Source organism: Pogona vitticeps, chromosome 1, assembly GCF_051106095.1.
Source record: "Pogona vitticeps strain Pit_001003342236 chromosome 1, PviZW2.1, whole genome shotgun sequence".
NCBI lineage: Eukaryota > Metazoa > Chordata > Lepidosauria > Squamata > Agamidae > Pogona > Pogona vitticeps.
In genome coordinates this window covers 171,970,047-171,997,551 of record NC_135783.1, presented here as the reverse complement: position 1 = coordinate 171,997,551, position 27,505 = coordinate 171,970,047, and the positions used below count along the sequence as shown (strand labels likewise).

Genomic DNA, 27,505 nt, shown 5'->3' with positions numbered 1-27,505 from the left:
AAAAAACCAAAACAAACTACTGTACTTTCCCACATAAACTCAATATCTGTAAGTGGCATTGGTTGAGTTATTCCCAATCCAAAGGCACAGTGTTTGGGAGGAAGACTTAGAAATTTGAGCAGGTCTTAGATGAAAATCCAGTTAGAACAGTTAGTAAATATAAATATCTAGGGTTGGATTTTGGTGTAAATCCTGAATTGGGAAAACATCTAGCTGCGATGACATGCTCAAATAGTAAAATCAACATCCAGCTGCTGTGATTCTTCTATTCAATAGCTGGCCAGCTTCTTAGCCCTATGCTTTAAATCTTTAAAGTTAAAACTAACACACTTATTTATGGGGGAGAAATCTGGGGTGAAGGAGCTAAATTAGCCAAATCAATTCTTCACTGATTCAGCACACTCTGCGCAGAGATATCTTTGAGAAATGATCAGAAACTGAAGCTGCCAGGTTGCTAACAGCATAAACTGTTCATAGTACTGTATATTGTTTAATGATACTTTGATCTGTATGGGCACACAATATGCTTCTGAATCCAGAATGGCACTAAGGAGTTAAACAAAAGCCTTCCTAGGAAAAGGCAAGTTTTGGACAGGGTCATGAAGGAAGAGAAAGGGCTGACATGTGTAGTCTACAAAAGGAATTCCAAACATAAGGGGCGGCAGGTGGAAGAGGATGGGGGTCATTTTCAGGAAATGAGATATTTTGATAGTTACGGGTGCTGAAGCTGAATGTATAAAGATCTGATTTTGAAATATATGTACAGAAATTAAACCAGTTCAATAAGCTGTGGAGATTGCTTGTCAACCATACTATTGATATGTAGCTCTTCCAAAGAGAACATTTGTAACACTTTGTTCTACCCCTGTCCTCATGGCTTTGTTCTGAAAGGACCTTGGATTTAGCTGGATCTATAAGGATCTGCATCCAAGCAAGTTTCCACATTTTGAAAGTGAGAAGTAGAGAGCTGTACAGTCATGCTGCCTCTTTGTATAGAGCTGAAGGAGGTTTCCTTAAGTCTCTCCATCTCACCATGATCCTTGTCCTCTTACCAACTGGAACCACAGGCTGTGAGTATCAGCTTGTGCATCAGCTTCGGTTTTGACACACTGCTACTGCCTCATCATTTCCTCTCTTCTGATTTTCACCTTAGCTTTTACTTCCTCCCACTTAGTCCATTCTTGTCAATGCTGACTACTGAAAATTGAGGAAGCACCATAGCACTAACTTCCTTCCCCTTTCTGAACGCAGGCAGTACTGCACTAGGGTCCTTTTAATTATATATTTGTTGAAAGAGGCAAACTTTAGACTGGGAAAAGAAGTGCCATTGTGCCAGGCTCCATCCACTATACAAAGTAGCACAAAATAAACCTAGTGATTTTGAGGAACAAAATCTGCAGAAATTCATGGGGAAAATTCTGTAAAGACTTCTACACAGCAAGACAAAGGGGACGCTGTCTGAATGTTGGGCAATTCCGGTATTTCTGGTCAGGTCAATGCTTAACCAGGAACCTACATGGGCATAGCTGTCCCATCTAGAAGAGTTCATAAGTTATGATCCCAGTTCAATTTCACCCTTTATATTAAACACCTAGTTCCTGAATGCTTAAGAATACATGACCATATTTTTCTGTTTATAAGACAATCCAATGTCTGTGGTGACCGCCACTTTTCTAACCCCAAATTAGAAAATTTGATCACTGATTTCCGCACCATTTCCAAAACTGTGGCTTAGCAAAAGGAGGAGGAAAGCAGCAGTCAAAGGGCTGCACGATCACTGAGCTCACAACCATCAGCAGAGGAAGCACCAGGAGGAGGAGGAGACCGAGGCAAAGAAGCAGCCGGGCTCAGCCGCCTTTCGCTGCTACCTATTGACTGCTGCCGCTGCCACATGATCACAAGACGACGATCGCTGAAGGGGGCGATCGGGGAGTGGCGGCGGCAGTCAATGGGCAACCACAAGTCAATGGGCAACTGTGTATAAAACAACCCTCAAATTTTCCTTTAATTAAAGTGTTATATATGGAAAATATGGTAATTTTTCATCTCAGGACTGCCATGATGCAGCTGGCAACAATTACTATCAGCAAATATCTGAATTCCTTTGTGTTACATAATTATTTTTCATCTTTATTTTTAATTAACTCTTGTTTTAAGGATTTCATCTAAAATTCTGTAAATCTATTTTTCTAATTGAAGATTGTTGTGTGTATTTTTTTTTCTCAGCATAGCAAAGTTTTGATGTCGAATACAGTTCACAGGCCCTGCATGGTTCCTGGGGAGTCAATCACGAATCATCCAGAGCGCAAGCAACTGTAGCCATCCCTTACATGTCCATGTGAGTTTTTAAAAGCCTTCATAAACACCAAAGGTTTTCCAGCATACTTCTGTTTGAATCAATTGCACAAACGTTTTATCTAGAATAAATCTTATGTCTTACCATCCTCTGAAGCATAATTATCTTGGGGCCCAGATTCCTGCTGACTGTGAAAATATGGATCAGTCTTAGAGTAAAGATGATGTAATCCAAACAGAAAATTACTCTGCCAGAGTACCAGGCTGTTTCATTTGAAGAGTGAAGCCTGTGCAGTGAAATAAATACACCGAACTACGCATCTCCTTTTTCAGATGAAGTAGTTATATGCATATTGTAAGTAAGTACCATACATTATCATAGCATCACAGAACTGTAGAAGGACACCATGTTATAAAACTGACAGATGCAACCCCTCCCCAAGCACCGCAAATGAAGAATGTCCACTTTGATCCACAGAAACATCATTCTTACATCACTATCACAACACACACTTCTACTGCTTCCGAACTCAAACCAAAAAATTAAGCACAGCAGTAGTGGGTTTGATGAAACTCACCTGAACACAATTCCTGCTAGGAAGTAAAAAATCCCAAGGGTATCCATAACATTCCACAGGTCTGAAAAGTACTTACTACCATTCATATACCACTAAGGAAAAGAAGAAGAAGAAAAGTCACTAAATAAAAGTAGGGATTCTGTATCAACAATATTACAAGGCCCAGTCTCATTTTTCTCTCCTGATAATAGATACTTTCACCATCTTACTAAAGAGAGCTGGTTGGGAAATTAATAGCTTAACAGAAAAATAAAGAATATGTGCTGATCCCATGCATCTTTATGGAGAAATAAACTCAGCTGTGTTTAGTGGGGTCAGGCAAGCAAAGGATTACAGCCCCAAGTGAACTTTAAAAAAAAGTTCTGTTTAATGCAGAGAGACATACAGCTGGGCATGGACTATATAATCTTAGGCATCTCTACTCTGAAGCAAGCCCTTCCGAACTCAATAAGACATACTTTCCTGTAAGAAGAATAAGCATATAATCTAGGGGTTCTTGTGCTCACCTAGTCAGAGTAACTATCTTAATTACTTCAGATAAATTTACCAGAAAATATACTAAGCGATTTTCCACAGTTTGTCTCAGTGCTCAAGTTCCTCCAGCTGCAGGTGACAACCATAAGGAAACCACCATCTTAAGATGGTCACCAGAGGACTCAATCACAAGAAACCATACATTTCTTCAATATACTTTTTCCCACTTGTCCCCTTACACAGTCTTCCCAGTGAGAATTACCAAACATTGCTTTTTAAAAATAATGTGCATATCACATTAGACCATGTCTTGGAGAGTATCTGTTTCAGAGCAGTGTAGATAATTATCTCAACAACATCCTTCCTTTTAGCCCTTATTCTGAAGAAATAATTTTGGGTCTTTTTTACTTTTTTTGGTGAACACTAAAAAAGATATATATGCAGTTCTCCGCAGCATCCCAGCTCTGTCTCATTGGTTGATGTGGTCCAAATTCAGTTGGCCAACGAAGCTCTACCTGAAATGCACCTCTTCTTTGAAGTTGTGGTGCAAGGAGAGAATGTCACCTATTAATGTAACTTAGGTCAAACAGTATAAATATTTAGGTATTATTTTTCACTATAAACATTCCTGGGTTCCTCACCGCAAATCAGTCTTAAACATGGCCAGGCTTTCTGTGCAGTCCTTACTTCGATTTTATTATAATGCTGGCAACCGATATGTCCTGGCAGCCCTACAAGTTTTTAAATCTAAAATCACCTCACAAATTCTGTATGACATCCCAATTTGGCAAAATGCCATGGATCGCTCATTCGAACAGCTATGATCCCACTTCTTACGTAAGGTATTAGGCCTACCGAGGTGTGTTCCCTACTTCGTACTCTGTCTTGAAACCAGACTATCCACAAGGGAAACAATAGCATGGCTGAGAACTTTTCAATTCTGGCTAAAATGTTTTATAACTCAGACCAAGACAGCTTATTATATCAGCTCCTGCAAGATTCTGACCCTCCTTTTGGGTCTATCACCCTTTTTAGAAAACTGAAACTGATTGGCCTAGACATTGGATCTTTAGGTTCACTAAGTCTAGAGCTAGCATTTCAAACAGTAAAGAGATGAATAGTGGAGACTGAGTTTCAGGAATTACGGAGTGCAACTGATAAGACTGGTTCCCTGTTGTCTCTCCACATCCCCTTTAAAATGGGACAACCAGCTGCTTTCCTCATTCTCCTTAAATGTCCACAAAAGCGCAAGGTCTTTTCTCTGGCCAGATGTAACGTCATGCCTGGTGCTGTATCGTATGGTAGGTATAATGGAACCCCTTATTCCAAAAAATATTGTCTATGTGAGCAGGGGGCTTTGGAAACCCTCACTCACATGCTCTTGCACTCTCTGCTTCATCAGGACTGCCACAAAAATTACATCACCTCATTATTGTTAAAGCTGGAGGGGAAATCCGATCTGGACAAGGTCCATTTATGTTATCAGTGGAGGTAGTCGACATTATGGAACATGTAGCTGTTTTCCTTGAGTCAATTGTTAGGAGGCGAAGCCTAACAAACTTGCTTGACTATATTTATTTTATATTTAATATGACAATAAAGGTTTTGATGATGATGATGATGATGTAACTTAGGGACAACACTGCACATTGATTCCCCCATTGTCCAAATGCTTCCTCCAGCCTTCAGTGGACTCTCTGCCAAGCATTTTTTTTCCTTTAAAGCTAGGCTGAATTTTTTGGCTGTCATTAAACTTTCCACCTAATTAGCTTAAGTTTTTCTCTCTATACAATAAGCACCAAGTATTTCCATGTGAGGACCAATTCACATTATCTTTGTATGAACATATTTCCAACAAAGTACTTTACAGATGGAGATTCAGGGTATTAGCAGGCTTGGAATGCAATTAGGTTGCTGGCATGCAGAGGCCAGGCTGTATGTATGGACGTATGTATTCAGACTCTCCATCAGCCACGTGGCAATGCAAGCAAATCCACTCACTGTACCTACATGAGTGCGGCATTTTATCAAGATGATGGGCTATCATTGTAAACACACCTCTAAGCTAAAGAAAATCACCATATGCTGGGAGAGGAAGTCAAAATGTTTTGAGACTGGACAAGGTCCTTTTCAAACGCAAAAGTAGGCAATAGCTTTACAGACCACTAAAAGATCACGATACGATACACAAGCTTTCGTAGATTAAAACACCACTTCACCAGGTTTGTACCAGTGTGAAGAACTTAAAGCCGAAATGTTCTTTTGAAACTTAAAGTCCAAACGTTCTGGGCAAGATGGATTTCACCAGGCATGTCTCTCTTTTAGATGCAAGTTGGGAGTCTGGTTGCTGTTTTAGGGTTACATCTTTAAGCGGATGTGGACTTTTGAACTTTATATCTGAGAACAACCTTCCTGTCAAAATCCAAACATTTGGACTTTAAGTTCTTCACACTAGTACAAACCTGAAGTGGTGTTTTAATCCACGAACACTTGTGTATTATATCATGATTTTTTTTGGTGGTCTATAAACCTATTTTTGCATTTGGATTTTATACAGTTTGGACCACATGGCTACTCTTTATTTCAATGAATTTTTTTTCTTTTCAATTGATTATACACCAGAACCAAGGTTTGCAACAAAGTAGTGACATCTACTGGCAGAAAGAAAGAAAGAAAGAAAGAAAGAAAGAAAGAAAGAAAGAAAGAAAGAAAGAAAGAAAGAAAGAAAGAAAGAAAGAAAGAAAGAAAGAAAGAAAGAAAGAAAGAAAGAAGCAACTACAGCTTGTTTTCCTCACCCCAGAGAGAGCATGTTTCAACAGTAACAGCTTTTTGGGAAAGCATTACAGCACAATGCTTCTGAAAGTGAAGGATTGGCCAGCTGAATCCCATTGTCCAGGGGACACCCATGTGTACTTGCAATGTTTTTTCACTCTTTGGGGAGGCTCCATCTATGTCCCAGTCTAATTACCTTGACATTTTAATTTGCTTTTAATTTTACCTATATTTCTTAGATGCCCATATTTTAAAATTGTGGGATGTTCTGACATGAATAAATAAAGGAAAGTATATATTTTGGTTTTTTTTAAAATACAGACTTCAAAGGCTTAGTCTCAGCAGTTACTTAAGAGCTCATAAACTATTTTAATTAACATAAAAATGTAAGTGCATGAACTGATATTTAAATATGGTGAGGTGTCCACAATCTAATGCCTACATGATTTGTTTAATAAGAGTTCAGATTTTTAGCCTTAATGTGTCAAAATCTGATGAGATCCATTACACTGCATATATTATGCAAACGGGGGAGCAGGTTATTGAGGACAAGGCAGTGAGATATTTTAAATTGTTTAGAAAAATAATTTGCAGTCTGCCTGGCAACGATGTTGATGATGGTATCTCAAGAGTAACAGTTAATAATCTGAACAAAGGAATGCAAGTCACACTACAAATGACATCTATTCCAGTGCACAGCTGCAAAAGTCCTCCATAGATGTCTCTGTGTATCCGCATCTATCAGTGATTGCTCTGTATTCAAACACTACTTAAGGCCTACATCTGGCTGAAAAGCAGTCCAGACAGTCCAAAGCTCATTACATTAGTTCTGCGGTTAAGTGATTGCTGATTGCTTCATTGAATCAGACACATCTCTAGCCCATAATTAGGAGTGTTGTCTCACAATACATTGAAAACCCATCAAGCTGTGTAATAGACCAATCAGACAACCATGTCACTAAAGCCAGCCATTATGTTGCAGCCAGGTGTTGGTCCTCTGATTTGGCTCTCAGGTTCATGTTGAAATGTAAGATAACATCCTGAATGTCTCTCAATTTCTATTGACCTGTTTGCATCGAAACCTAAAGTTCTGTTGAGAATACATGCCTTGAGAAATAAGATGTTAATGTAACAAGAATCTTTCAAGCTGTATTATCTACCATTGCAACAGAAAGCAATACAGTGTTATTAAAAGGCTTCAATACCAAGCCAAAATCTTCTGTTTAGTGATTGGCATCACTTGTACATCTTCTGTTTTGCAAAGTGAGAAATGTGAGAGTAACTGGGTGGTCTGAAGCTATTCCCCTGGCTTAACACTTGCAAAAACCAGCTCATTTATCTTTGCAATACCAGCCAGAAGACACTATGGAGCTACTCTGTCTTTGTCACTGACCTGAGTTAAGAGAGGGGAAAAAAGGGAAAAGCAGCCATGGAGAATTAAAATGAAAGACAATGGCATCCCCTTGCCCAGCAATAATACTCCATTTTTCATTTAGGGCAATCACAGGGTATCAGTCTTATCTGGAAGCACCATAAATCTGAAGAGGGCAAATCCTAGTCTTGACAAAGGAATTGCAAAGGAATATCCTAAGTCACAGAATTTAGGATCTTGCTGCTTCAGATCTCTGCCTGTTTTAAAATAATGTAATTTAAATTTCCCACAAATGTAACCAACTTGTTCTCTTACTCACAATAAAGAGGTCTGACCTCTAATCATGGTGAAGAATTGCAATCAGCTCATGGGATTGCATGCCTGTTCTTCTTCACTCCCAGAGAGTTCTCTCTCAAACGCCTCCTATGGTTAATTATTATCCACACACAAATCTTATCTGTGGCTAACAATAAATTAGATGGGATTTTAACAGGGATCTGAGCTCAACTACAAAGTCTCTGTAACTTCAGGAATTTGCACACGACTGGAAACAATGGTAAATCTGAGCCTCGCTGAAGGTGTATCTAATTAAACCACTAATAATTATCTAGATCAAAATGGGGGAAATTGTCCAAAATCTTATTAATTGTGCCGACCAATGTGAGTTCAGTTGTGTAAATCTCAGCTATACACTGGCAATAGTTAAGAAGTTGGTATTTCCTGCTGTACAGCAGTTGTGTGGCTTGATGTGCAACAAAAAAAGTATGAACGTTTAAATTAGAAGTAATATGCTGCTGGGATTTACATACTCTACTACAGTGTGGCTACCACTTTCTTTAGACTACAGCTCCCAGACCAGCCTAGTTAGTATAGCCACTGGCCATGGTGGCTGTGACATTCTGGGACATTAGTTTTTAATATATCTGATGGGAAAGTACTATATAATTCCAAATAGCTTACAGTCTGTCCACACTGGCATGTAGTTGTGACATATGGTTCCCTGATAGCACAGTTTGGCATTGAAAAAAAGACCTTGCCCGTTTGTGTTTCTACTTAAAACAATTCATCTGTCCCTTTTAAGAGCTGGCTGTATCTTTCTGGCACAGGGTTAGGGCATGCATTCTTTTTTGGGATGTTCCCTCTCATATTCAGCTCCTTTGGGCAGGGATCTATCCCTCTATCACCCATTTGTGCAGGGTTCTGTTGTGACCAGAACCAAAGGGCCTGAAAACAATCACTGACGGTGCGCAGAGGAGGAGGAAGGCTGCATGGAGGTGGGTACAGACATACACCTTAGAGGGAACTTTGGATTGCACTGAAGATAAGGGTCTTTTAAGCACCAGCTGGATCACACCAAATTTCACAGTGTGAACAGGCTTATAGTGGGACATCCGTGAAAGTCTAGGTGCAAGGAAGAAAACACTGGACTTGAAGGCTATCAGGCCTTTCTGCATCCAGCATAAACTCCCTGGAAACAAGACTTTTTTTATTATTTCTAAGTACTCCCTACTTGTCTCACTTCATCACAAAGCAGGATGAAGACCAGAACGTAGAGAAGCAGTTCCAGCATGGTGGGTGACTTCTGGAAATCCATGAGTAGGACATAAGCAAATAGAAGGAGGAAGGCAATGTAGAAGATAACCGTCCAAGAGAAGACTACAAAGGGTGAAGTGAAGAACCACGCATAGTAGAACAGCAGTTTTTTACTCTTCTCAGCTGGTTTCTTCCTGTAAAAAGCAAAACAAATAGCTTGGAATATATCAATCATTCCTAAAACAGGTTTGTTGGGGAGACAGGCTTTATAAATAGCAACTTATATTACCAAATAACAATCACCTGATCAACACAATACCAGGACTATATTATTCTGAATCTGTGTATCCAGTAAGTGAATAATACCTATTATTCACTTACTGGATACCTACAGTGATAGGAAAGCTGTTTTCTATACCAAAAGCATGCAAGTACAATCAAAAAAGCTGACAGATCTAATAAGCTCAAGTGGTATAAAAATACAATCAGTCACTCAATGAAATAATTTGTCAAATAACTACAACATGCCCTTTGATTATTTGGAATTTTCTCATTAAAAAAAGAAACCTGGATGGAAGATATCTCCACACACCAACACAGGCACATGAACACCATGTCCTCCCTATTGCAAAAGATAAAGTATTTAAAGTAATAGTAGTAGCAACAACGTGTGTGTTGGTGTGCATATGTCATGTGTCATCAATTTGCATCCAACTTAAAACCCTAATAATGTTTTCTAGGTATGTGAAAGACTGAAGGATTGGTTTTACCTATTCTTCCAACACTCCCTCTTCTGAATTTCCATGCCTGAGCAGGGATTTGAACTGAGGTCTCGAGTCCTATTCCATCACTCTATCCACTACACCAGTGGTCCCCAACCTTGGGCCTCCACATTTTTTTGGACTACAACTCCCAGAAGCCTTCACCACTACCTCTGCTGGCCAGGATTTCTAGGAGTTGAAGTCCAAGAACATCTGGAGGCCCAAGGTTGGGGACCACAACACTACACCACACTTGGTAGCAACAATATAACACAATTACGTTTATACAAATAACTTGCCTGAAGGAGATGAAGCCACAGCTTATTAAAGGGAAAAGCAAAAGGCATAGAATGATCTTCCAGTTCTTGGTGTCTCTGGAAATCTCCCCATACCACTGCTTCGAAAGAAAATTCTGAAACACAAAAATACATGATCGTTTGGACTCTGGTCAGTGACCCAGACGAATTCCCTGTCCCAGACAATAGATTACATTATACAGTCCTGCTGCTGCAGATAAGTACATTCAGGACCAAGAACTCAACACCTGAAGTGGGATTAGGGCAAAAAGGGTAGGGAACCTTTCAATGGGAGTTCTCCATCCACGAAGAGAAAGTGTTTAGGGACCCTTAACCCTTTGCTTGCTTGCTCTTTCTTTATTCCATTTTCCAAGAATATTCTCCTCACATTAAAAAGCCCACATGGCAAGCGATATTTGGGAAGTCTATTTTGAGTAGGAAAAAAAGCACAGGTAGAGAATAGTGAGCTGAACAACAGGAACTTGGGTTAGAAATGACTTTTCCACATTTAGAAGGCTCATGATACATCTTTGCGATTAACTGCAGAAAATCCTGTTGGATGGGGCACCATAAACATTTAATTTAAACTCAGGGGAAATTTCCTATCCCTCCTTTCAAGTTCCAAGGCTTCCTCAGCCTCCCTTTTGCCCTGGGAAAATTATGAGCATAACTTTGTTCATTGCGTTCAACATGATTTAAAATTAACTGTTCTATCCATCGACTACGACGCTGGTTCAATGAACATAGAACCAAATGAAACATAGAATTAAGTTTCTTGAAGCAAGTTTTTCCTCAGCAAAAATGGCCAGGATAATATGGCAGGACCCTGAAGCCTATGTGACATTTTCAGCACAATTCTCAGGAAGCAGAGTTTATTGAGTTTACTAGGTCTTATTCCCAGATAACTGGGTAGTAGATTCCAGCCTTAGTTATATCAGTACAGGATTCCAATTTTACTCTGTTTCGCTGAATAAAACATGGCAGATGGTTATCGGTTCTTGTTTTCTTTCTCTTCTGCTTCTCCTTTTTTTTTACCTGGACTCCTGGCTGAGCAATGAACTGTTGGTCTTTGGCTTCCACCGCCAGTTCCAGACAATTGCTTCCACCCCAGGCTTCACAGGAATAGATAAGAAGCTGTTCAGCCAGCTCTTCATCACTGCTGTAACATTCAGTGAATAGCTCTAGAAGAATCAAAAGCCAGAAACAGTAAGTAGCCGCTTTTGTCTATTCACTCTGCCTTAAGCATTCATCTGTTTGGCTTAGTTTTCGTGACTACCCAACACAATGTTTCTGATCATTTTCAGGTCTTCACTTGCTCAGTGAAAGAGCACCTGTTTCGCATTCAGAAGGTGCCAATAAGACCTGCGTGTGAGAGAAAAAAAACTGAGCCAGAAGCACAAATGGGCTGACCCACCTATGTATTTTATCTCATGTTATAGAATTATAATAACCATTTGCAATCAAGTCCATTCTGTCTCATGGCACAAACACTCATCATCATTACCTTCATCACTCATCAATACTTCCTTTGAGTATGTTATCATGCTTTTGCGCCACTGGAGTTCTGAAAAATAGCTTTGCAGGCTTTTTAGTTCCAATGATGTATACAGAGACAACCGATAATGTTAAGCCAAAAATTCATTGGGTTCTCTAACTCTTCTCATAGGTAAAGGTAAAGGTTCCCCTTGACAATTTTTGTCCAGTCGTGTTCGACTCTAGGGGGCGGTGCTCATCCCCGTTTCCAAGCCATAGAGCCAGTGTTTTTGTCCGAAGACAATCTTCCGTGGTCACATGGCCAGTGCGACTTAGACACGGAACGCTGTTTACCTTCCCACCGAGGTGGTCCCTATTTATCTACTCGCATTTGCATGCTTTCGAACCGCTAGGCTGGCGGGAGCTGGGACAAGCGATGGGAGCTCATTCCGTCGCGTGGATTCGATCTTACGACTGCTTGGTCTTCTGACCCTGCAGCACAGGCTTCTGCGGTTTAGCCCACAGCGCCATTCTACTCCATCTTCTTCTGGTCTTATTTTCCCCACCTTTCCTCTGTCTTGTGTTGATTTCTCCCTATCTTGTCTTGGCTTAATCTTCTCCTTTCTGTTGTTCCCAGATAAGGCTTTTAGCACACAATTGCTCTGCCTCATTCATGGACTTTCACAGGATGTTGAGACTTGTCACCTACTTCATAACCCTTCCATGTTTTCACATATTTTTTTCTGTATTAGGATGATGATGATGATGATGATGATGATGATGATGATGATGATGATGATGATGATGATGACAGCTTTTACCATACAAATTCACTTTGGAGGTAAAAATGGATGATTACACAATGCTGTTTGTGGTAATTAAGAGCTTTCCCGGTACTAGGAAGTCTTTGGCTGGAAAAACCCTTTCCCCCTCTCTTTTCACAAACTGTAGCTGAACGTCTAGTATCTGTGCAAGCCACTAGTTTGGATGCCTTTACCAGATGTGACATGCAATCATAACTGAAAGTATATCAGAGGTGATCAAATACTGGAACTATATTAGTTCTACTTAGAGCAAACCAACTGAGATGAACAGGACTTGTTAGTCATCATAACTAACTTAGGTCCTACTGATTTAATGGGTCCAAGTAAGAGTAATGTTGAATTTAGTCCACTATCTTTGTAATGTACAGTAGGACTTTATATATATATATGTATATATATATATATATGTATATATATATATATGTATATATATGTATATATATGTATGTATGTATATCAAAGTGTTCCAGAACTGACCTCTAAAAGCTGTGCTACACTGAAATGTTAAATGCTTCTCAGTTAACATAAAAGTCAAAGTGAATTTTGAAAATTTAAACTTTGCTACTTTGCGCCTACTTTGCCTACTCTACTACCTTCTCATGTATTTCTGTTTGTGATTTTTGCCTCAGCCTCACCCCTGGTTTTGAGTCTCTTATATCAAAACTTACCCACAGCTCTTGTCTCATATTCATTTGCCAATTCCTCTGATTCCCCAGCAGCATTGATATCATTCTTTACCTTAGCCAAGCTTTTCAGGAGCTTGCTTGCCCCTAACGCTGCCAAAGTACAGCCTCTAGTCTGCAAAGAGGCAAAATTGCCTGATTACAATCACCATTACTTTTGAGTTACCGTAACTGCAGCCATTCCAGTAATGTCACTTCATATCCCCAAACAACAGTGCAACTGCATAATTTAAAAGTGCCTCATTCCCTGGAGCTGCATGTGAGAAATTATGTGGGTAAGCAGTACCACTTTATGTTGTAACACTGAAAATCTAGGTGAAGTTAATCCTTACAAAACAAAATCTTTGACTGGCTAAAGGCAGGACAATGGAATTAGCATCCATGTTTTCCTGTTTGGTTTATAAAATTATGGATATAACTAGATGACCAAATTATCCTTGCCTGCATCAGGATGGATCATGCTTAACTGAGTCACTTTGAGGCGTGGTTTGTCATTTGGGGCACTTCTTGTATCCACATGGAAGGATCAACCACTCTACATAACAAACAACCCTATTTCGCCCTTCTTTCCTTTTAAAGGAAAGGAAAAAGAAAATAAAAAAATAAAAAAAATCCCCCTCCTTGTCCTGTTGTCTCCTTCTCCATGCTTTCCTTAAGCCACTTCACAATCACTGGAAACTGAAAGCTTCCTCCTACTCCCCTGTGGAGAGGAAAAGAGAGGAAGCTTTCAACCATTTTTCTAAGTGATATATCACTTCAGTACTGTCTTAGGTGTTCTTAAAAAAAAACACCTTTGCTTCTTCTCCCCCTACCCCACAGGAGAGAGGAAGGAAGCCTCCAGTTTCTCAATATCTCTCAAGTGACTTAAGCAAAGGGACAAATTAAGTCATGTGCTTTAGTTCAGTCCCAGAGATCCTACCTGTTTAAACAAAGTCTCTCAGAGGAAATTAAAAAAGGTGAGAACAGGCAAAGATTAGGGACATGCTGATTTGCAATTGCCAATATGTCGTGTGGTCAACATGAAAAGGAGAAAACTAGCCCATCTCCAGAGCAGACAAAACCATGGAACAAATTTCCATCTTATTTGCACTCCAGGTCTCCCCAGCGACAAAACAATCAAAAACCTCACTAGCATTTTCCCTATTAACTTCTAAGGGAACACACAAACTTTCATGGGCAACTCAGCCTAAATCGAACTCCTTCTTCCAACTAGAGTAGATCTACTGCTGCCAAAACTTCTTTAAACCCTCCTGACTCCAATGGGTCTTCTCTAGTTGGAATCAGCAATTCGATTTAGACTATACTCTTCAATTATCAGCTCATTTTAGAGCATATTTTTAAATATATGTAATGGTAGTGTAAATCCACCATTGTGTTTTTGCTCAGGATCATAATGGACCCCCCTCTTTTTTCTTACCCACAGGCTTCTTTCATAATATTAATTTACTGTAGTCATAAACTACATGCAAAGGGCATCAATAGCTTTTAAAAACACACATACAGGTGCAAAAGCCTGCCACTTTCCTAATCACAGTTCTTATGCATTTAAATGGAAAATAGGCACTTCACATAATGCATTTTCTAAAATTAGTATACTAATAGATAAAACCCTTGTGCATCAACACAAAGTGCTCCCTGGGTCAAAGAAACTTGGTCAGTCTGAGATAACTATGCAGAGGATGGAAGCCCAAGTACAAATCTTCTACCTGAGAAAAGGGATAGATGAACTAACTTGCTAATTGAATGGATGAATGTGTCAGTCATGCTGAAAGTGTGACCCACCTGTTCCCAAATCACTTTGGATAGCTCCTTTTTGTTTTGAAGGATAGCCCAAATAAAGAGAGCTTGCAAGGGATGTCTTGTAATGAGAGACATATCCTGAAAATACATAAAGGAAGATGAAGCTAAGATGACTGATCATGAAAAGTTTTATCTAACCCATGTCTTGTTTTACTTGATATACAAAGCATAATCCTACACATGTCTACATGGAAGTAGATCCCACCACATTCAAACATGCTTCTTCCCAAGTAAGTAGGTACAGGACTGCAGTGTTAGAGTTGCATATCTACTCTGCCCATGTGATTGTGGTTTACATACCAGCAATTGTATCTCTACATCATCTTTGCCATTTCCGTCCTCTTTTTTTACACCTCTTCTGAAATCCTCCACCATCTTCCACACAAAAGTAAGGAGAGCATCGTTGTAGGAGTTCTTAGCAATCTGGAGATTCTTAAACACCAAGCTGCTGAAGTTGTTGGTGTAGAGCTCAGTTAGAACGTCATTGTTGAGAAACTTCCTTAGGTTCAAGCCATTTTCTAGAAAGAGGCGAACAAATTTTGGCCTATCCTTCACCAAGGCTGTAAACATGACATCCTGAAGGTCAGCAGACTTGCAACGAACACAAAACAAACCAAAAAGGTTTTAACCAAGTTGAAAGTTATTTCTTTGTTGCCATATAAAATGGCCAGAATTTTATTACATCTTTCTGCATTGCACATATGGCCACCAAAACATGCTATCTACACCAGGGTGTATTCACTACTGCCCTGAGCAAGCATAAGCCCCACTCTAGTAGTAGGTGCAATCCACTGTTATGGATAGGATTCATTGTGAATCATGTTTATGGCCCCCTCAACTGAATAAAAATGTATATTGAAAGATCTGGCAGTAGTTTCACACCACATACAAAGTTCACATGATTGTACTGGAAACTTATTGGAAGAATGGAAGCCACAATCCAAGAATAAGAAAGGGCAAAAAGTAACTGGGAAAATAAAGCTTTGCTGTTCAGATTATTAAAGGTGACCCCACGGTATAGGAACGGTAACTCCAACTAATGCTATTCAATGAATACTCTTCCCAGGACATAGGAAATAATCAAACAAGTGGTATTTACAGGGTAGCCTCTTGCTTTATCTGAAGGCAACAAGGGTGGTGATACCTCTGTTACATCACTAAAAAAATCTACTTTTCAGCCCATATGGTCCTTCATCAGGCTATGCCAGGCTAGCCAAATTTTTAATATAATCATTGGGCCTTCATCAGGCTAGGTACAACTTTCCTGTGGATTTTGCAGTAAAAATTCAAGAATTCCAAAATTCACGACTAGATGGTTGTCCAAATTTCAAATTGAGGACTGCAAAGTGAAGCCAGGAGTGCTTGGACTGTGCTTGTGTGTTGTGTATAAGACCACACACCCTTTTCCCACTTTTGCTTTAGTTGGTTATTGTTTGCCATTTATATGGCTTTACTGCATATGCTGATTCTTGTAAGTTCAGTTCACTTTCCCTATTAAATAAATCTGTGTGAATGTGGGTTAGGTTCAGTCTGTAAAGACATACCACTGCCAGAGTCCAAACCCTTATAAGTGTTCTTACCTGAGCTCTGTCAACCTACTGGGTAACAAATTGCATAACATTCATTGCCTTCCACTTCCAAGTTTCTTCCCACCCCACTGTTAACAGCTGTTACCTAATCCAGCCTCTCCATCCAATGAAAGACATGACTGACCCCTCCCCTCCCGCTATGTTCGTCAAGGTGATAGGAACACAAGCTTACCTCCCAGCGCCGATCATTTGTAAAAATCTCTTCACTAGCCAGGTCCAGCTGGTTCCACTCCAAAAGCAATTTCAGTTGCCCATTCCAATTATCTTTATCTTGTTCATTTGTGCTGAAAGCTGTAAGTGGAGAGAGAAGATTGTGGTTGACTAACAATAAAATAACTTTCCAGGGAGTTTCTGATTCTCATTTCCTTGCACATTAAGCAAAAACACACATTGTCTAAACTTCTCTCTCTCCGGAGCTGCCTAAATATGAAGAGGAAAAGGATAATTTTGCCTGAATCTCAACCCCACCCCCCACGACATCCATAGCCACATCAATCATACTTTCATCCTGTCTGGCGTGTGCGCTTCCTAAATCAGGAAACCTGAACTTATGTCTGTTTCTACACACATTGAAGCTTTTACGTTAATTGCCACTATCCATAATTTTTATATTTCATTTTTCCTCTCACTTTGCTGCCTGCATTTTCCCCATGATATCCATTTGTCTTCACATATGCCACTAAAGATAAAGCCTTTTTGCTTATGACAAATTGTCTCCAGTCCATTACTTTATTCTCCCACAAAACCTTCTCCTATATTTTGCTGCAACCAACTCAAATAGATACCGCTTTATAAACTGCTGTCATTACTGTCAGTTATGTCAACGTGGATCAAGTTTCCCCCAAATATCACCATTTTTGACAACTGAGAACAAAGGGTTAAATTATCTTGTTGTAACCTCTATATATCCCATAACAACAGTTTTCAGGTAACTGATCTAGACGTTTGAATTTTGACTCCACATGCCATTCCCTACTTCAAAACAGAGTTCCCGTGGATTTCCTGCTTTGGCTGGTCTGTGAGTCTATGATTCTATAAATACAGAAAAGAGTCCAGGTACAATCTCTCAACAATTCACTTGATTCTTTTGATCTCTGTGTCTTTTATGTAATTGTTTCTGCTCGGCCTAATGATCTTCATGAACAAATCTTGAAGAATATTTGTTTTATGGCTCACAATCGACAGATCACTTGATAGACAAAATGAAAGACCTGAAACATGTAAGAAGCAAACTTTCATGTAATTTGTGTTCTTTTGGCAAATGCCAAAACCGCAAATAATTAGTTTGTACAAACAGGGGTACCTGAACAATATGAAATTAAAAGAGAGCCATATCTCAAGTGGAGTTTGATCCAGGAAAGCTCACATTGAAAGAAATTTGTTAGCCTCTAAAATGTCACAGTTTTTTGCCTTTCCTCCTTCTTTTCTTCTTCCCCTGTAAAGTTGCCAACATACCTTTATAAAGAGCATATGAAATAGCATTGCTCACTATTTCATCCCCAGCCTCTTCTATTTTAATGACAGTGAGTAGATGAGGATTTTCAAGCACTTCTTTGATCTGCATAAGAAAGTCAAATTTTAATCCGTCCCAAGACTTTTCACAATCAAAATATTTTTCTTTCTCTAAGGAATGTCCTGTTGCTAAATGGAAGTAAAACATCAGTTCATTCCAGGTCTATGACATGGAACTAATTTCTTTTTTTTTTTACTATCCATTAATTTATGTAGTGCATATTTAGTATATACAGTATATATGCAATGTATATTTGTCTAGGAACATGGACCTGTTTAAACAACAGGTGTCGGAGATCCATTTCCCCAGGGGACGTAACATCAAGCCTTGTAATTTCTGATCCTGTACATACTGATGCAGTGGGTAATTTGGAGGTGCAAATGCTTATCATTGCAGTTTCCATAGCCTTCCCTCTATTAAAATCAAAAATGTTGCATCAATCAACAAGCAAAAAATCAATTTCTCTGTCAGCTACTTTGAAAATTGCAGAATGGAAAGTATGTAGGAGCAGTTGTGCTGAGGGGAGGAGGAGCCAGTGCATGCTGCAGCAGGGATTAGGTGAATGGGTAGGTGAGCCTGCTGAACAGCTGATAGGCACTCCACTAATCTACAAACTGTGGAGGGGCTCCTGCCCAGCAGCGACCAGCACACTGGCAAGGCAGTCAGCTATGGAGACCCAGACCCTGTAGGGGGAATTGAGTGGCAGTACCACTTATGAAGAGCAGGGCAAAGCTCTGTTTTAATTTTTAAAAAGTTCTTGCTATCTGATATAGCACTATACCAGATAGCAACAAATACATTTATTTTAAAAAATATTTAAAATAACACCGCAGCAGCAGGGGCAAGTGGCTGTGAGAGGCAACCAGTGCGACAGTTTGTTACAGACGAATGACAACATATACATTCTCATATGGCGATTCTACATCCAATTTAAAATAGATGGCCTATGGCAGAAGAGTAAAATACTCTGCTTCTGATCAAAACAAAGTGATTCTTGTCAAAATAATCTGCACTTCCACATGCATCATGCAGTCACCTTTTAAAAAATCAAGTTAAAACATACAAAGACCACTTCCTTTTTTTTACTGTCACTGTGCTCTCACTTTCAGTGACAGTATCCTATATAAAGAGAATATAAACTAGGGAACATTGCTCAAGCTATTTTTCTATCCTTTTTTTTTCATTCTATATTATGAGCAATATCTTGGACAGCACTTCTGAAGGGCTTGTGTGTAATCTTAATACAATTTCTATCCTGCCTTGGGTCCTTCTGAGGAGAAAGGCAGGATAGAAATATTTTAAATAAATAAATAAATATTAATATTAATGGTTGCAACAAATGATACTGCTACTGGCTACTTAAATTATACTGCTTTTAAAGCTACAACCCTACAAGCACTCACTGAAGGGTTCAGTGAGAGCTATTTTCCATTGAGCAGACATCTTTCAGGAGATCATGAACGAGTCCTACCCTGCTCCATGCCCAAGCTGGACTTTTTTAATCCAGAGGCAAGGCTACTCCCTCCCCTCCCCTTCTTCCTTCGTTCCTTTCTTGGCTGATAAAGGTAAAGGTTCCCCTTGACAATTTTTGTCCAGTTGTGTTCAACTCTAGCGGGTGGTGCTCATCCCTGTTTTCAAGCCATAGAGCCAGCGTTTGTCCGAAGACAATCTTCTGTGGTTACATGGCCAGTGCAACTTAGACACAGAATGCTGTTACCTTCCTACTGAGGTGGTTCCTATTTATCTACTCGCATTTGCATGCTTTTGAACCGCTAAGTTGGCAGGATGAGACAAGCGACGGGAGCTCACACCGTCACGTGGATTCAATCTTATGACGGCTGGTCTTCGGACCTTGCAGCACTGAGGCTTCTGTGGTTTAACCCACAGCACATCCACTACAGGGGTGGTAAAGGAGAGATAAAGCTTGGTGTCATTAGCATAGTGGTGACACCTCACGCCAAATCTCCTGATGATCTCCCCCAGTGGCTTCATGTAGATGTTGAACAACACTAGAAATATTGACAGGCCCTTAAGGAACCCCACAGTTCAGGGTCCAAGGGGCCGATACACTATCCCCAAGCTGCCCTCTCTGGACCTGGTCCTTGAGGAAGAATCAGAACCAGCACAATGCTAGGCCTCTGGTCCGAATCTCTGAGAGTCTGTCCAGGAGGATACCATGATCAATTGTATCAAAAGCTGCTGAGAGAACAAGGAGAATCAAAAGGTGTATCCGCCTCTGTCAGCCTCCCTTAAAAGGACATCCTGCAGCACAACCAGTACTGTCTCAGTACCCTGTCATGGCCTGAATCCGGACTGGAACGGATCAAAGCAATCTTGCTCCTCCAGGTATGGCCTGTAGCTGGTTTGCCACCACCCTCTCCATCTCCTTGCCCAAGAATGATATATTGGCAATCTGACGGAAGCTACTAAGATTGTCCAAAGTCAATTGGGAGGAGTTTGATGATGAGTTGGATGATGGTTTCTTTAATGTGTGGAGGGAGGATGTCCTCCCTCAAGGATGCATTTACAATATTCACAATCCATTCAATCATAGCTCCCTTACCACCTTTTTTCAGCCAAGCTGGGCAAGGATCAAGCAAGGAGGTGAGAGGCTGACAGCTCACCAGCACTCTGGAAGCTTCCTCCACTGATAAGGGTCAAACTGAATCAGTCAGGCAGAGAGAGCCAGTACAGCAATGGTCATCCCCGGGTCGTCTAATCTGCTGGTGGAGCCAAGTTCAGTACTAGAGATGGGCACGAACTGCCCAAATGGGGTAATTGTAAGCACACAGTTACCATTTTTCCTGAACAAACGATGAATTGAGTTGTTGGTTCATTTGGGAATTACTTTTTTTTAGACACTCCGGTGGTTTTCTAAAAAAAAAACCAAAAAAAACCCAATAACCTGGCTTGTCCCCCGCCCCCTTCCCATTGCCCCCACTCTTTCTCCCACTGTCCCCCTACCTTTCTATTCCATTCTGCCTCCTATTCCTTCGCTGCTGTGGCCATCTCAAGAGCCCCACTACAAGCCTGGGGCCATCTGAGCATGTCCCTATCTCTTAGGTGGAGAGCGGGGACATGTACAGATGTCACCAGGCCAGCTGGCAGGTCAGATAACTAAAAAAAAATTATTTAAAAAATAAAAATTTTATAAAATTAACCAGCGCCTGAGCTGGCTGGGGGCCATCTGCACATGTTCCCACCTCCCCATTAAGAGGCAGAGACATGTGCAGATGGCCCCCAACCAGCTGACAAGCCAGCTAAAAAAATATATCAAAAAATATTATTTATTATAATTTTTTTAGTTAGCCATGCTGTCAGACAGCCAGGGGCCATCTGCACATGTTCCTGTCTCCCAGCTGAGAGGCGGGGCCATGCACATATGGCCTCCACCCAGCTAAGAGGCTGGCTAACTAAGTAATAATAATGATGTTATTTGTTTATTTTAGCTAGCAGGTCTGTCAGGCAGCCCTGGGGCCATCTGTGCATGTGCAGGCTTACCCGCTAAGTGGCAGGGATATGCGCAAATGCCCCCCCCAAGCCTGCAGTGGGGCTTTTGAGATGACTGAAGCAGCTGGAAAAGGCAGGGAGACAACGGGAGTGGGACGGGGGCAACGAACCAGGAAGTTCATAAATTGCCCCTACATTTCTTGGTTCGGGAAAATTCAGGTTCTCCAGTTGGGACAAACCTGAACCAATCCAAACCAATAAATTAGCAATTTCAGACAAATCACCTGGTTCGTTTTTAGCTTTGACCCCATCTCTAGTCAGCATGGAGGGCCTAAATTTTTTATCTGAAAAAGTCTGCAAACTGATTGCTGGAAAAATAAAAGTGAGGCCCTGATTGACTGGAGTTAGTCAGGTCACAAACCATCTGTAACAACTGTGCTTGTTGGTTCGCGGCCTCCCCTATGATCCTGATCTTAAATGTCCTTTTTGACATTTTTAAGACACCTTCCAGTCATGATCTTAATGGCAGCTGAAATAAAACCCAACTGGTTCCTCCTGCACCTGCTCTCTAGTTGTCCCCTTGCTAACGTCATAGCCCTTGGTATACCAGGGAGAAAAGCGAGTTCTGGATCAAAGAGGGCATTCGGGGGTGATTGTGTCAGCTGCTGATACCATCTATTGACTTGGACGTTAGCAGGGTCATCCCAGACCACCAGGTCCTAAGGCCCCCCAAAGCTGTTCTGGGTTGAGAAGCCTGCGAGGGCAGACCAATTTCACTGGTCCATTCTCCCGTGGGGAGAGGTCACCACAGACAGCTTAAATCTCAGCAGGAAGTGGTGTGTCCATGACAGAGGGTGGGAGCTCACGATCCTCACCCTCAGATCACTTGCCACATGTGAAATCAAAAACAGTAGGTCTAGAGTGTGGCCAGCTTAATGTGTAGGGCATGTGATATGTTGGTATAGGTTCATGGTTGTCATGGCTTCCCTTGACATTTAGTCCAGTCGTGTCTGACTCTAGGGCATGGTGCTCATCCCTGTTTCCAAGCTATAGAGCCAGCATTTGTCCGAAGACAATCTTCCATGGTGACGTGGCCAGCACGACTAGACATGGAACGCCATTACCTTCCCACCAAGGTGGTACCTATTTATCTACTCGTATTTGCATGCTTTTGAACTGCTAGGTTGGCAAGACCTGGCATAAGTAACGGGAGCTCACTCCGTCGCGTGGATTCGATCTTACAACGGCTGGTGTTCTGACCTTGCAGCACAGAGGCTTCTGTGGTTTAACCCGCAGCACCACCATGACATTCAAAAGAAAGGCATTCAAAATACAAACTTCATGACCCCATAGGCATGCACATAATAAAGCAATGCAAGTTTGAGGGTATATTTATTTTGGGTTTGTATGCATTGTTATGTAGAAAGTGCCTAGTTTAAATTAAAATTTAAGTTTAAACATAAATTGCAAGGGTATAGTTTGGTCATGCTGACTGGTAAAAATTTTGACTGACTGGTGAGACATTCTAAAATTTTTCAAGCCCTACCCATTAGTCTTTTCTGTTTAGCCCCACATGAGGATGCTACCTTGAAGTGAACACTGTCTCCCACTTTCTGTGTAAGATGTCGGGCACGTGTAAATGTGGAGTGTATAGATAGCTCCTACAGATGCCACTTATTTACATAATCTTTCTGATCTTTCCTACAAAGCTACCAATTTACTGAAAAAGACCAAAAAGTGAACTTCGGAAATAATTACTCTTACAAGAGACTAAAGTAAACATTTTGGATCAAATGCTCAGATTATCCAAGAAGGAACAGAACGTAAGGTGGTGCCATTTAAAAATCCATACAAGGAAAGCAACACTATGAGCACAAAGTGTATCGAGCCTCATTAGGAGCACAAAGAAGCATTTCTGACAAACCATTGCTGCCCTCTATAATTATTACAGTCATAAGGAAATGGATCCAAAGAGACACTCTCTGTGCTATTAATTGAGAATGTCATTTCCCCAAAATAAATTACGCCCTCATTGGGGTTTGCTGCCATTCTAAAAACAGAACAGGATGATTTTCCATGTACTCATTTTCTCCTTCTGATACAAAAGAACAAAAATCCTGAGAAGGGTCAAAGAGATGTTTCGAGAATTCCATTTAGCTGCTTGCCAGGAAGCAGAGCCTGGTTTGCTGCACATCATCAAGACAGTCCCATCATCATCCTGTCATCCTACTTAAGGCATGAGAAAAGAGGTTCTTCAATCCTGATCCTGAGTTTTGGAAGAAGCAAAAACTGTCCCAACACCAAACACCAGGCCAGTGGGAAAGACTATCCTTTCTTCTCTACCCACTGGGGGGACTGGGACTACAGGCTGCCCTTGCTCCCACTATGTTCTCTGGTACCCACAGCACTTCATATGTACAGATGCTCACAAATGTGGAAAGCTCTTCACTCACAGCAGCAGCACTGGAGCCAAACTACATTTAACAGCTAACCCTTAAGTGCTGGTTTTGTGTGGTTCTCACTTCAGCAGCTTTTCTCACCTTCTCAGAGTCTGAATATTAGCTTGCATTATTCTGTCACTGGTATGCTATCTGTTAGCAAGTTTGATTTTATAGACCTGAAAGTGTATCTGAATCTTGTTTTTGGAAAAAAGACATGATTTATTTATTTATTTATTTATTTATTTATTTATTTATTTATTTATTTATTCAATTTATATGCCGCCCAAACTACCCAGAGGTAGTTTCAGATTTAATGACTAGTTATCTTGCATATCTATTTTGATCTTTTCTCCCTTGCACCCACTTTTCATTACAGAATCTACAGAAGGGAAGATATCCCTTAAATGCTCACTGTGCTTCACACTCAGCTGAGGAGGCCCTGCTCATGTTCCCAGCACTGGATTTGACCTGTGGTAGGTTGGCTGAACCCCAATTAAGAAATCCTCCTCCCCCCATCTCTGGAAAGCACAGTTCACTGTGCAGTTTTAGAAAAAACCATACAATGTATTTATGCATCATTTACAGATGTTATCTGTTCCTGGAATTATACTGTAATTCTCTTGGAAAAACTGTTTTTTTAAAAAAGATTTATAAATATTTAATGTCTAATTACGAAGTTACTAGGTTTTAAAACTGTTTTACATATTTTTGTAAATTGTTCTGCAAATCAAATGTAAAAGCAGGGCTTCAAGTGCCTTAATAAAGGAACAAATGAGACCTAACATTGTAAACAAGGGTTTCTTCTCCAAGCCATTGACTAAAAACTGGTGTTTGGTTAAGAAGACTTAATCCTAGCTGCAGACCTAAACTACAAATAAGCCATCCCTTGCATAATGTGGAAGCTGAAGCTAAGGCTTCAATACTTTGGCCATCTCATGAGAAGAGACATTTCCCTGGGAAAGACCCTGATGTTGGAAAAGTGTGAAGGCAAGAGGAGAAGGGGATGATAGAGGATGAGATGGCTGGACAGTGTCATCGAAGCTACCAATATGAACTCCGGGAGGCAGTGGAAGACAGGAGGGTCTGGTGTGCTCTGGTCCATGGGGTCATGAAGAGTCGGACACGACTAAACAACAACAATCATAATATGACATATTTCTTCTATGCTGGCTTTCACTGAGGAGGTGCTTTGTTTGCACCAAGGGGTTCTAGTGCAGAAACTCAGCAATCAGACCATGACTCACCCATCTGATCCAACTTTCAGTTTCCTCTTCTGTGAGCCTTGAAAGGGTGCGAGGCAAGTAGCGGAGCAATCTCTCTTTGACAGACGAGGAGGTAAGTGTGCCTTCTGCATCCGCTAAGCTTGCAATCACATCTGCAATCTGGCCAGAACCCTCTACTACCACACATGGAATTTTGTTCTTGACTGATGTGTTAATTGCCTGTAGAGGAAACCATCAGGATGAACAGAGGTTCCAAAAGAAGACTCACTTTGCTCCAATAGATCTTCTCTCCAGTCTTCCATATGGGTGCATACAAGTTCTGTGGTGGCTTTATATGACATTAAACCACCTCTTTTGAAGGCCATATCAGTTCACCCACATGGTGACTGTTCTGATTTTTACCAGTTATTGGTAAGCTGTACTGCCAGGGTCAGCTGAGGCAGCAGAGCAACAACAAACCAACTATCTCCACTTCTCTAGGAAATGTCCCTTTCACCACTCTGTGAAATTTCCTGATTAACTACTAAAAGGATAGACTAGCCACCACCTAAGTATGTTTCAGAATAGAATATGTAAACAGTGGCTCAATTTTGTTAAATCTCTATCTACACAGAAACTGAGAAAGGTGCATTATATTGATGCAGGCGATTGGTTCATCTCAGCCAGTGTTGTCACCCACATCACTCAACTCTCTGGGGCTCTCAGCACCACTTGGAGATTGTCAGGAACTGAATCTGGGACCTCTGGATACAAGGCATACTGTATGCTCTACCAGTGAGCTACAACCTCTCTTTATTCTTCAGTGATCTTTAGTGAGCAGCAATCCGTAGAATAATTTACATCATTGCAAGATGAAACAAATTGTTAAAATTAAGATAGAATTGCTCAGAAATAAATTGCAAGGGTGAACATACACTTTTTATACCTCTAAGAATATTATATGTGATCACCTATCCACAGAATATTAATAATTAGCTGGTTATTAATTAAGTTTTGCACATTGGGGAGAACTTTATGAGGAGAAATTCTGCTCCCTTTTGCACTACAAGAGCCAATAATTCCAACCTCAGAACGAAGTTCACTGGGGGAAAGAATGAACAGGAAAGCAGCACAGCATAATTTCATGGATAAAAACCAGACAAATATGGAACAGGCAGGATGAAGTTAAACAGGCTCTTGAACAATTTAAATGTGAGAAACACAAAAGCCTCAGCCTCTGAGTTTTCATTCATTTGTTTATAATTATGGTCCATGACCAGCAAAAGACATTAAATATAATACAGATTACATTTATTGGACAGGTCACAATGCTAAAACAGAGGGGAAAGAGTTAATGGAAAGCTTCATTTATTTTTATTTATTTATTAGACTTCTACCCCACCCATCTAGACCAAAGGTCTACTCTGGGTGGCAAGTTATAGCTTAAAATCATTATCCATTCAGTCTTTATGTACCTTGCATGCAGCTGCAAGAAATCAGTCACAGGTAAACTAATCTGGAGATTAAAACCTAAAAATAGTTTATGTGAGATCTCTGTTTCAGGACAGCCTGAAAACCGGTTAAGCAAAGGAAGAATAAACTTATTACATGGTTCATGATGGAACCAGTGGTGTAATATTATGTATCTGGTTGATTCTACCATACTGTTACTACAAGGACAAATCCTCTTTTTCATAGGGATATTTTTATAGTTCCCATTGGTAACTTTTGAGGGAACAGCATGCCATCTAGATAGTGAGAAGGCCTCTAAGTTTTATTTAGTTCACAGCTGAATAACACACACCCTCCAAAAATGAATGAATGAATGAATGAATGAATGAATGAATGAATGAATGAATGAATGAATGAATGAATGAATGAATGAATGAATGAATAAATAAATAAATAAATAAATAAATAAATAAATAAATAAATAAAAAGAGACCAATAATTCTTAGGGATCAGAGATGTGAAACAATTATAACAACAAGAAAGGCAACTGAGGGCTCAGACTGTGATTCAAGGGGGGAAAGCTTAAACATCTAAACAGGCATAAGCCTATGAAAAATTGTTTATGGCTATGGCTACAGGAAATTTGATACTAAAACACCTCTGATCAGAGAATTGTTCTTCATTTGTTGAGAACAGAGAAGTTTCTTTACATGTGGAATCGATATTTCTTTGAAAACTTCCTTGTCCTAGAAAATGGGTTCCTAATCTACAACAAAAATTTTTGGATTGTTCTGTTCTAACATCACACTTATCCTGAAGCAGTTAAGGGTAGAAGCAGAGCTTGGCGGGGGACACATTGTACTTACTTTCAGAGTTTCCTTTCCTCCTCCTTGTACAAAACACACAATCGGAATTTTTCCACCATAGTTAGAATCTAAAACACAAATTCCATAATAAGCAAAATACAAATATATACGTTTGAGTCCACATTACACAT

At 40.3% G+C, this 27,505-nt stretch overlaps 1 protein-coding gene and 1 long non-coding RNA gene across 4 annotated transcripts in view; one reads left to right on the top strand and one right to left on the bottom strand.

Moving 5' to 3' along the window:
• The window catches only part of TRPM8 (transient receptor potential cation channel subfamily M member 8), a 69,930-nt gene that overhangs the window by 10,860 nt on the left and 31,565 nt on the right, over positions 1-27,505 (bottom strand). For all 3 annotated transcript variants that reach the window (XM_072977338.2, XM_072977344.2, XM_072977352.2), the window contains 12 exons: positions 27,375-27,442; positions 25,099-25,296; positions 17,906-18,008; positions 16,623-16,741; positions 15,162-15,452; positions 14,844-14,939; positions 13,047-13,176; positions 11,117-11,262; positions 10,081-10,197; positions 9,011-9,214; positions 2,874-2,965; positions 2,441-2,582 (listed from right to left, as the gene is read on the bottom strand). In XM_072977338.2, coding sequence (XP_072833439.2) covers positions 2,441-2,582; positions 2,874-2,965; positions 9,011-9,214; positions 10,081-10,197; positions 11,117-11,262; positions 13,047-13,176; positions 14,844-14,939; positions 15,162-15,452; positions 16,623-16,741; positions 17,906-18,008; positions 25,099-25,296; positions 27,375-27,442 — 1,706 coding nt within the window. The remainder of the gene's footprint in view (positions 1-2,440; positions 2,583-2,873; positions 2,966-9,010; positions 9,215-10,080; positions 10,198-11,116; positions 11,263-13,046; positions 13,177-14,843; positions 14,940-15,161; positions 15,453-16,622; positions 16,742-17,905; positions 18,009-25,098; positions 25,297-27,374; positions 27,443-27,505) is intronic.
• LOC144583977 (uncharacterized) lies at positions 73-8,109 on the top strand. The gene is made up of 2 exons (XR_013537929.1): positions 73-2,338; positions 5,970-8,109. It is a non-coding gene; the product is annotated as an uncharacterized LOC144583977 (long non-coding RNA).